We start from the raw sequence: 12,133 nt of genomic DNA, 5'->3' as shown, positions 1-12,133 counted from the left end.
CACACACACACACACATATATATATATATATATATATATATATATATATATATATACAGTGAGTCCTCGAAATATGAAAACCTGAAGTACGAATTTTCGATGGTACGAAATTGATTAATATAGGACAAATTCCACAGTACGAAAATATGTCTCGATGATACGAAAATCGATACTTAATATGAGAGGAAATGCAGAGACAGCCCAATTATCCAGACTATATGATGTGAAGAAGTGCCTGAATAGTCTGAAATCATGATTAATCTGGTGGAAACAAAACGCAAGTACTGTTAGATTGATTTATTTACCGGTAAATGTACAATGAAAGACACAACTATCTTCCCAGTTCAGTCTGAAGAAAATTTACACCAGGCAAAATGCAATGAAAACCCTGTTTCTACAAGTGCATGTTTCAAATGGTTCAATTTTTCTAAGCTATATTCATCAGACTTTGGGAGGATACATGTGTCTTTCATTTTACACTTGAAGCAGCAGAATGACCTTACCAATTCAATTCATAATCCTCCAGCTTGTTTCTGTAATTTTCTGACAACTTTCAGTTTGGCAAATTACTTTTTCTTGCTGAAAAATTTCCTCCCCATTATTATCGTCACTTTCCCCTAAAATCGTTTCCAGCGCAGTGGAAGAAACTCAATGTGCTCAAAGGTGGATATCGTTTCCCAATTTCCCAACTGGAGGTTAGGTTAGGTTAAAATTATTTAGGTACAGATAAGCTCGGTTAGGCCAGGTTTAGTTGAACACTTAGGGAAGAACAGTCCTTTCCGCCATTATGTTAACGAAATAAACAAGAGTTGTCACACTAGAATAGCTAAAAATGACAGGGCACCAGATTTAATAAGAAACGTTTACTGTATTTACCAACCCAGAAATACTGTAATCTAAAAAATATAACAGACTATCAGAAAGAACTGATTTGGTAAGGTGCTTTTACTGCTTAAAGTAAAACGTATGTCTAGCGCCCTCATGAACTTCAAGCATCAACTGATCATTCTTACAGGTTTCCTACCACAAGTTGGTTGCCATCCCTTTAAACGGAGGTACTGAACCATTACAATAATTTAATTCGTACATCTAACTTGAAGTCCCTTTACACAAAGGAACTGAACCAATACAACAATTCATTTTATACATACATTCTGAGAGCCAGTGTTCCATTCTTGAAAAGGCTGGCATTTTTTACTTGATAGCTGCACTCTCCCATGTTCCTTAAATCTGGGGTCCCTTCTCATTACCAACCTGATATTTTCTTTTATCAGCCTGAAAATACTGTCCCCGCCATGTTCAGGTCTGTTCAACAGTTCACAATGTTAATCTCACATTCTCACCATAAGTCTAAACCACCTTACCCGACCTTACCTACATGCATCACCTTACTAACACTCTCAGTACCAAAGTGCCATTTAAAATTCAATTTACACCTGTTCTGTCCCTCGGTGCAGCATTACACTTAGCTGCATCTTTCTACTCCTTCAGCTGCAGCATCCAACTTGCAGCTTAATCACATATTTCCCTGTACCTCAGGGAGGTGAAGGACCTTGGCCCTACCTTGGTGAGGTGCTGCCTACCATAAGGGGGCACTAGATCCCTACAAGGTATATGTGCTGTACTGTATTTGTAAGAACAGTTGCTAACCAGTGGTCAAGAGGTCTGTTCAGCAAGACAGAACAGGGTTAAGCAATAACTTCCCATGTTTGCCAACCATCCAGTATAACAATGTGCATAAATTAAGCAAATAGATTCCCTTCATACACAGCAAGAGCATATTCACTGTCAACAGAGGCAACAGCTATCTACACTTTTCTAACCACTCCTGACTATTGCAGATGAGCTAGTCTTCTGTATCACTACCCACCAACCACTAAGAAGCAAAACTCATCAACACACAAGAATTGCATCCCCCTTGGGTACTGCATACTCTTAATTGGCTACAGCTTGCAATCTCTCTTCACATCACTACATCTCTTATGTGCCTGCCATTAACAAACATCACACAAGATGGTGTTACTACCAACTCCCTTTCAGCATATGGTGCAAAGTCGCTGCCCACTCACCATCAATGAACCTCTGTCAACCTAACTATAACTTTCATCTTCTCTACATTCACTCTCAAACCTCTTTATACAGTAAACTTTCAATTATCCAACATAAGTCAGCCAACCCCTATGCCAGTTAAAGCAAAGCACTGGATATTGCATAGTATGCCCCACTGGCGTCGGGCTGGATACTGTGTTACTATCCGTCTCGAACCTCTGTCTTAAAATCTTTTCTGTGAGTAAAAGATGAAAATTAAGCACAATATATAATAAAAAAGTGATACAGTACAGTGATACAGCGCTGGTTGGCAACTGTTTACAAGCCAGTTGATACACCTCAACATTTAATAATGCATAGAACCACCAGTTGTATGCTTCAACACAGGATATCGCATCATTTCACCAGATATTGCTTTAATAGTGCTGAGCCACCAGCACCGGATATTACATTGGGCCGGATATTGCAACGATGGACAATTAAGGGTTGACTGTATACTTTCATTTTACTTCCTGTATTTCTCCGTAGCACTTTTGCTATCAACAATCAAATCCAAATCATCTGCACACACCTCTCACAGCAACCCAACCCGAAATCCCACAACAAGACCTCAAACACTATCATAAACAAGGCACCCAAGAAAGGTCCCTGGATGCAAACCCACCTTACTTTACCCATCACTATCTATACCAGCCATTCACATACATGTTTTTGAACCAGTGTATATTTTCATTACCGTACCACACTAACCAGTCACTCTGCCTATCCCAACTTTCTCACTGTTCACTGTAACACCTATCTGGACTCCCTATCAAATATATAATGACCACAAAAACAAGGTAGATTTCTCTCTTTTTACTTAGCAATTCCTCCTGTACAGTAATTGTCTCAATACGACAGTGGCTTCAGGCTGTAACCCTACCCAGCTATAACTCCACCAAGCACAATATTATGTGCGGCCACCACAGGCTGACCTTGCCACCAACACCAGCAAGCCACCATCAAGCACCAATCACTACTGAAAGGTACGATACTGTACAGTACAGTACTTTACCTCTACTGTGGAATGTGTACCTTTTACAATATTTCCTGTGAAATGTGTACTTTCTATGACAAATTTTTAAATGGAACAAATCTATAATGATTACGTACTGGTATACCAAGTTGTACTAAGTATGTGCCAATGAAAAAGTTACAAAAACATTAACCTCTTCAATCAGAAACTATGTATATTTAATTACAGCCAATGCACAACAATGTTATTTAGCCTTGGAGAGATATCTGACTGAAGGAGTTAACAAGAAAAAAATCAATGAGAGATTACAATGCCTCTCTCTCTTTCTACCAGGTCCAACAAACCTGAGATGCCAGCGCCACAAGTATGTCAGGGAAGCCCGGCTGCCCGAAGTAACGGTTGTTGGGTGGAAAGTAGGTCCCTCCATACACTGGCTTCAGCTCTGGGGTCAACCAGACACTCATGGGCCACCCGCCACTACCACTCATGGACTGTAACCGGATAAATGTCTGATCGGGTGTTCTCACGGACTGGCAGAGCTGCTGAGTAGTTAGGAATGCTCCAACCAGCAGATCTTCTAGCCAAATACAGTAGTATAGAAAACTTTACTGCCAAACCAAACTGCCAAACACAGCCTGCCAGTGGGTGAGCACCTGATCTAGAATCCAGGTACAATGACCGTGCTGTGGGGTGGGGTATTGTAAGTTAGTAGGTAAACTGGTTACCTTTCCTGCTAGTGTGGTAAGCAGGGTAGGGAAGCCGATTCTGCCAAAGCGATCCTCTGGAGGGAAATATGTCCCTCCTGCCACAGGAACCAAATCAGGTGTAAGGAAGACACTCATGGGCCAGCCTCCCCGGCCACTGGATGCCTACAGGGGAGGGGAGGGCAAGGTTGGGGGTTGGGGTGAGTACAAGCTCAGGCTGAGGTTTTCATACAAACTCAGGCATGGCTGAAAACACTGTACAGACAAAATATCACATTAGTCTAAGAAATATGGTACAGAGGCTTCTCAGGTCAGGATAAATGAATTCCACACATCCTTTTTTTTTTTTTTTTTTTTTAATACAAAAGGCTGTTTTATTAAGCCACTGATAAACTGCCATCTATTTTCAGTTATACCTGCTCATATATCAATATAAATAATATTATTATGCCATGATAAACTGTCCTGCTCATATATCAATATAAATAACATTATTATGCCATGATAAACTGTCACCTGTTTTCAGTTACAGGTGCTCATAAATATACCATTTATCTCATGACTACAGGGACTTTAACTGTGGGCAGGTCTGGTATGGGGATATTTCAGTTACCATAAGTTTCAGGCGTCCATTTACTCCATCCGTAACCACCTGGGAAATAAGCATGAGTACCAGTATTCAACTGTTATTACGTGGTTAAAATCAGAAATGAGTGTTTATAACCAACCCCTCAAACGTGAGCAAAGGGCATTGTGCTAACTCAAGAGGTTTCACTTTCTGTGTTTTCATATATGCAAATATTCATATGCCAAGTAAGGTGCGCTTGTATAATAAATAAGCCAAAATAAACATGCTTCCCCAAGGTAAACGTACCTGCTCACTGCATCTACTCTGAAACTAACCATACATTGCGATGGTGATCAAATGCATGTATAGAAGAAATCAGGAGGAGGAGAATCTACCAAGCAAAAGATTATTATAAACATTCTACAATAATTTCAAACACAAACTCATGGAAAAATTGGTGGTTTAATAATAATAATAATAATAATAATATCATCATCATCACAAGAACAATCATCACCATCATCATCATTGTATTCCCAACCACTTTTCCCACCTAAGGATGGAGTGAGGTAAGGTCGAGAGAGAGAGAGAGAGAAAAAAAAAAAAAAATTCTGCCCAATTAAATGGACCATATTCTCTTTCACTCACCATTCAGGCCAGAAATACAACTCCACCTCACATGCATAAACACCTATGTTTACAGTCATCACATAACCTAATGGTATCTCATCACCTGGAAAAATAGGGGTACGAAACCTTTCTCATACACTCCACCTTACAAAATTCTTCCAAGCAGCTCGATCCACTGTCAGTTCCCCCACATCTCTCTGTCTCACACACTCATTTACCATTTACCATATCTATCCACCATCTTGGCCTACCACATCTTGCACCTTCAAACTTGCTCAGATTCACACTCTTCACCACCTTATTCACTCCCATTCTCTTCACATTCCCACATTAGGCTATCTAACCACATTTTCTTCGACCCTGGTGTCCAGATACTTCCTTATTCCACATCTCTCACAAATCACACTATTCCTTATGCTATCCACTCTTTGTATTCCACAACCATTCCTTAAAAATGCCATTTCCACTGCTCTTACCTATGACTTCATTTTCATGCCATACCATGGACTCATACCCATATGTTAATGTAGACACTAAATCTCCTTTATGCATGCCTCTGTTCCATATCAAGGCCTTCATAATCCCAGCTACATTCTTTCCCTGTTACAGTACTTTATTACTTCCCCTGTTACACACTTACTGCCTTCTCTGTCACTGCACCCAGGTACTTAAACTTCCTCACCAATTCAAGTCTCTCTCCATTCATCAACACATTACAAAGGGAATCATGTTCATTCTCAAAAACCATCACCTTGCTCTTATCCACATTTACTTTCAAAGTCTGACATTCTCAGTCATCAACAAATAACTGCACCAATCTATCAAGCTCCTGTTTACTATTGGCAACCAACACAGCAGCATCTGATTACATCTTCTTTGAGATATTCTACCGTTTGCCATTTATTTCCAGCCTCATTCGTCTCTCCATAACTCAAGTTCTGACCCCTTTCATAACCCCATCCATATATACCATATACTGAACACCATGGAACATCTCACAACTCACCGTGACAAAACTCATGTAGACCTTATCAACGTCTGGCCTTTCTTCACGATCCACCTTTATGTTAATAAAATTTGCGTTCATGATTTTAGCAATCTCTAGGTTCTCAAAGCTCTCACGCTCCATCACATGACACCAGTGACATGTGGAGTACCCAACACTTAGGAAAATGAGCTTGTTCTCACGTCGGGCTGCCTCAAATGCCTCTTCACCCCAGGGATACCTGCAGAGGAAAAGAAGCAAGTATATACTGTAGCAGCTGGCTTGTGCATGCTCTACAAGTTTAAGCCGTGCTATATGGGATCAAGGCTGGAGCATGCAAGCACTCTGGAGCCTTTATAATACAAAAATATGATTTAAGGCTCAAAATGACAATATATTTACAGGGTGTCCCGAGAGTTGACGCACAAATTTCAGGACGTGATTCCTGCGTTAATTTTAAGCAAAAGGTGATATGTGAATACAGATCTAATTCCCAACCATTATGGAGCTCTGATTACTGATAGTCTTATGGGCAAAAAAAAATGATCACCCACATAATTCACCCATGGTACAACATGTAATTCACAATGTACAACATGTAATTCACCATGTACTGTACAACACAGGGGTTATCATACAGCCAGATAATGGGGAGATGTGGAGCTTACTAGGGTATCCCTGTTAACTGGGTGGGATGTGGTGCCCGCCTAGGAACCAAACCTCCACACTAATTCCTGCATCTTGCTGTGGTGAGGCACTGTCAGCCAGATGGGAACATTAGCTCACTGCACAGGATGGCCCTGCAGGAGCAGTGACACACCTCCGTGGGTCTGCTCAATCAGACTGACTAAAGTAGTACAACAATTTGGATACAGAGTTTTGGTGAATAACCTTACTAAGCCTGCCTCCACCCAACCTACCAATGGACGGGATTAGATGCATGTTGTAGAAGATATGGTGATTTCTCTGCTCCAAGCCTATTTCTTGGGGTCTCTGTGGTCTGTGCGGAGGCCATGGCACGATGGACCTGCTGCTGGCTGACTCTACTGACCCATCGACTCAGGCTGCAAAAGTTCCTATGGAAAAGTTTGAGGAAGTCAGTTGAGGAAGAAGGTAACTGGATACTGAACTGGGCTGGGGATTAGCATTATTGATTCAAATCCCAGTTGTTGTAAAGAACAGTCTGAGAAATTCATGTATGGTGCATTCAAAGTTTTCATATCTCTCTCAAAAGGATCACCAGCATAATCAAAACAACCCTGCTAATAAAATCACACTTGTCCCAGACATGCTATCCTTACATATCATAACAGAGAGGGAGGGTATAAGTGCCCAGCTTATGTTACTTTAATAAGTGGTGACACTTAGGGCTGTTAGGAACTATATATGCAACTAGCTGACTGTTGGTGTGATGTAGACTGGCTATTGAACCTCAATAATGGGCTTCCTAGCCTATACTATGCTCAAAGCTGTCACTAAATAAGGATGTATTGCATGGCCTATTATAAAGTGGTTTCTAATATTATTTCTAATATTGTATATGATGATCTGAACTAATTAAATACCATAACAATAATACAAAGGTCACTACACACAAGCAGGTCAATCTGTTCTAATGTGCAGCCCAGTAATCCAGTGCTGTATTGTGTCTCAGGACACAACACCAGCAACTCTCCATTAAGCAAATACTGAATCTCATTACAATGCCAGTATAACAACCAGCTCCCATTCTAGTGTCTTACCAATGCATTTTTCCTAAGTTGAATGTATCTATTTGCTAACTCCTCCTTATTTGCTCACATATCCTTTTAGTCTTGGAGAAATTTCTTGATCAGGTGCTCTGGAAAGGTTCAGCTCATATGAATTCTCGATAACTACATAATATCAATTTACATCTGAAATTCTATAACTCTCCTGTTCCCTAAATTCTGCTTCAGGCACTCGGCTGGTAACAAAAGGAAAGATAACAAATAAGTTTTGAAAATATGCACTGAATTTATGTATCAAAATTAATAATATCAAAATAAAGCTTGGATTTAACACACATTGTGAACCATACACTGTATTACATTTTGCCAGCATAACCAATAGCTGACAAAATCATCAGCCACCACTGCCATCAGGAGCACAGTCAAAATGGCCTATTACAGTATATTCATACATTAACTAATTAGGAACAAAACACCTCAGGCACTTAATAACCAATATGATCCACACTTGTATGTCAATTCAGATCCATTCAGGCCACTGTAGATACTGTTACATCCTTTCTTTTAGGTAATTTCTGCCATGTTTAATTCCACTCAGAGCACAGTAATTCAGGCACATCTGTCAATTCCTGTCTACTTAGACAAATTTCGATCAACCAGGATCAGTTTGCTGCCATGCACAATCAATTACTGGTGCATTTATTCAGGCTCTTCACATCCAACATGGCTTCCTCAGATCAATTCAGCTCCATTCTGATCAAATGAGGTCTACTGGTGCTCTTCATATTCAGTCTGGCTCAATCAGGTCAAACTGCAAAAGTCAAGGACCATTCAAGGTCAACTACATTCATTTAGATTTAATTGGATTTATTCAGGTGCATAAATGCCACTTCTGGTCAAATCAGGTTCTCTTCAATGTAGCCAAATCATTTCAGGTCAATTATGAGTCATTCAGGCTCAATTAGGTCTATTCAGACTCAAGTCATCCCAGGGCCAGTCAGTTTCTATTTATCTATCTATTGCCAGATGCCTGAATCCCATACGGGGTGGCCACAAACAAATCACCTCCACGTCATCCTGTCCCCCTTCTTTTGCCTTCTCATTCTCACCTACTCCTGTGCATACACCCCATCCATACTCCCACTCTCTCACCACTCCATTTAGCCTCAGACAATCCACATAATATGTCCACTTATGCACCCTCAAGTACCTGGACAATCTCTCTCTCTCTTTCACCTCATCATCATTCACACCCCTTACATTTCATGTTGTAGTCAGTATCGTCCTTCGTCCGGTCTTTGGTCGTTACCTGCTCTGTCCTGGTCCGAGGCATTTTGTTTGTATTTTTAGTTTGTTGTTTTCTGGAGAGGGGCACTAACCCTCTCCCAACCCACTAGGTGAAATGTAAGGAACACATGTTGGATGGTTATAAGGTCACCATCCAGCATATTAAATGATTACCTGGTTTACAGGAAAGCATCTGGCTTGTCTCTCAATGTAGAGTTACCCTAAAATAGTGTATCACTATATTGAGTGAGTGGATGATGGGTGCCCCCACCAACCACTACAGTACATGTGCTAATGCATACTGTATTTCACATTTCTGCATCCTCTAACACAACCTTTTAGATTTGTACACAGATATTTTCTTTCAGTGGAAGCTTGAACTCAGTTGGTTAGCTAATGTAACCTTCTGCTGCAGTAAACTACCGGTATATTGTATTACATTTCACTAGTGCTTGGTTCTTGGTTATGCTTTTTTTTTTTTTTTTTTTTAATAACATAATAGAGCTCATATCTTCAAAGGCCTGAATGATAAATGGGTTAATAATTAGCAGAAGCCACAATTGGATTTCAAGGATTTTGAAGTGCTGCATATTCATATTACAACATCTGGAAACAGTTCTCTTCTATAAGATTACTGTCACAAATGAATAATACAGTTCTTATTTAATGTGCTAATTTACATATGCTTACCTCCTCCCAATGTCCCTCACCTCCACATACTGTCCCTCTAACAGCCTGCCTTAGAGCTCCACGGTACCAGTCAGCACTTGGCTTTTGAATTTATGAGTCAGAGAGCTCTAACCCTCACAGTAGAATACAACGATGATTTAAAATCTGTGCAGTTATGGCTGTTGTGTTACATGTTACTGGAACCCTATCAAAACAAGGAAGTTTTATAAGGACATGGAGGATAATTTACAATTTCTCAGGTATGAGGCTAAATATAAATGTTAGGGAGATCTTAAGGTTAGGGGCAAAGCTCCTGCCAGTTAGGCTTGCACAGTGTATAGTCTCTTGTTCGACTGTCCATTCTAAGTTAAGGTACGGTGAGTGGTATATATTTAGGAAGGTTAAAGGATTTGTTGTGGAATTTAATGTGCAAGATAGAGGAGCAAGAAAAGATACCAGATGAGTGAAGGGAGAGTGTGTTGGTACCCATCTTCAAGGAGAAAGGAGATGTACAAGAGTGTGGGAATTATCGTGGAATTAAACTGCTATCACACACAATGAAGGTTTGGGAAAGGATACTGGATGAGAGACTGAGGCTGGAGGTGGAGGTGGCCAGAGGTCAGTTTGGTTTTATGCTGGGAAGAGGAACAACGAACCCAATATTCATATTGAGACAAATGGCAGCAAAGTCTCTATCTATCTATTGCCAGACGCCTCAATCCCGTTTGGGGTGGCCACAAACAAATCGCCTCCAAGTCGCCCTGTCCCCCGCCATTTCACTGCCCTGCTCCCAACTCACACCCCCCTCTCTCATATACCTCTCCACCCCATCCTTCCATCTCATCCTCGGCCTCCCCCTCCCTCTTCCCCCCTCCACCTCACTCACATACACTCTCTTCGTCAGTCTTTCACCCTCCCTCCTCTCCACATGGCCAAACCACCTCAGTGTGTTCCTCATAACGCTTCCTATCACATCCACATCCACACCACAACGCTCCTTTATATCCTCATTCGTCAGCCTGTCTCTCCACGTGACTCCACAGGCTCCTCTTAAATAACTCATTTCCACTGCTCTCACTCTTGACTTGTGTCCTTCCAACAATGTCCAAGCTTCACTTCCGTACGTTAGAGTTGGTATCACAATACTGTCATGTAGTAACTTTTTCACTTCCATGCTCACTTCCCTGTTTCTTATCACTGCTTTCAAGGAACCAGCAACCTTTCTTCCTGCTGTACCCTTTCAAGCACTTCACCCTCAAACCTCCATCCTTACTCATCACACTACCCAAATACTTAAACGTACTCACATTTTCCAATTCCTCACCATCTAACCTCGCTGTACATTCACTAACTTCACCTCTCTCAAAGACCATCACTTTACTCTTCCCTACATTCACCTTTAGGTTCCGTTTCTTACACACTCTCTCAAACTCATCCACCAAGCCTTGCAGCTCCCCTTCGTCTTCACTCAACAACACAGTATCATCTGCAAACAACAGTACAGGGAGTTTCCAAACACTATCCTCTCTCACCAGGGCCACTCCAACATCCACTACCCTACCTTGTACCTCTTTTATTACCCCATCCATGTACAGATTGAACAACCATGGAGACATGACACATCCCTGTTTCAACCCAACTTTCAAAGAGAAAAATTCACTTAGTTCACCATCCACACGCACTGCAGTCTTAGCACCATCATACATACTCTTCACAGCATTCAACAACTTCCCATCTACTCCATATATTCTTAACACTTTCCACAATCCTTGTCTATCCACCCTGTCATATGCTTTCTCCAAATCCATGAAAGCCGCATACAACTTCTTTCCCTTCTCTAGAAACTTTTCCACTAAAGATCTAAGAATGAATATCTGATCTACACAACCTCTTCCCTTCCCTAAAGCCTCCCTGTTCTTCTCCAACTAATTTCTCTGTTCTTTCTCTAACTCTATCTATAAGTATCCTACCATACACTTTTCCTATTATACTAAGAAGACAAATGCCCCTATGATTACCACACACTTCTTTTTCCCCTTTTCCTTTGTACAAGGGAATAATTATACCTGACTTCCAATCCTCCGGGACTCTACCTTCCTCCCAGGCCAATCTGCACATCTTCCACATCCATTCTACTACTATCTCTCCCCCATGCTTCAGCATTTCACCACACACTCCATCAATTCCTGGGGCTTTCCCCGATTTAACTTTCTTCATTGCTTCCACAACTTCTATCCAACTGATTTCTTCCTGTCTTCTCACCTCCCTCCTTCTCCCAGCCATTCCCCAGCCACTTATACTCGCATTACTTCCATCCTCTATGTTCAACAATTCCTTAAAGTGTTCTCTCCATCTGTTCACTTTTTCTCCCTTCTCCACTAGTAATCTACCATTTTTATCTTTCACTCCCCTGGTAACTTCACTTCCACCTTGTCTTACTCTTTTCACTTCTCTCCAGAACATTTTCTTACAGTCCCTCCACTTTACACTCAAATTCCTTCCAAATTCCTCATCCAC

The 12,133-nt window shown here is 41.0% G+C and overlaps 1 protein-coding gene across 1 annotated transcript in view; it reads right to left on the bottom strand.

Moving 5' to 3' along the window:
• The window catches only part of LOC145402294 (spermatogenesis-associated protein 20), a 52,524-nt gene extending 45,555 nt beyond the window's left edge, over positions 1 to 6,969 (bottom strand). The window contains exons 1-3 of the mRNA XM_080274428.1: positions 6,872 to 6,969; positions 5,973 to 6,192; positions 3,409 to 3,555 (exon numbers count right to left, since the gene is read on the bottom strand). Coding sequence (XP_080130554.1) covers positions 3,409 to 3,555; positions 5,973 to 6,192; positions 6,872 to 6,966 — 462 coding nt within the window. The 5' untranslated portion in view covers positions 6,967 to 6,969. The remainder of the gene's footprint in view (positions 1 to 3,408; positions 3,556 to 5,972; positions 6,193 to 6,871) is intronic.
• Positions 6,970 to 12,133: the final 5,164 nt, after the last annotated feature.

The sequence above is a fragment of the Coenobita brevimanus genome, chromosome 57 (genome assembly GCF_032717465.1).
Source record: "Coenobita brevimanus isolate Jiangsu-jjx chromosome 57, ASM3271746v2, whole genome shotgun sequence".
Lineage (NCBI taxonomy): Eukaryota > Metazoa > Arthropoda > Malacostraca > Decapoda > Coenobitidae > Coenobita > Coenobita brevimanus.
Note: the sequence above shows the minus strand (reverse complement) of the source record. Positions and strands in the feature narration are given on the sequence as shown.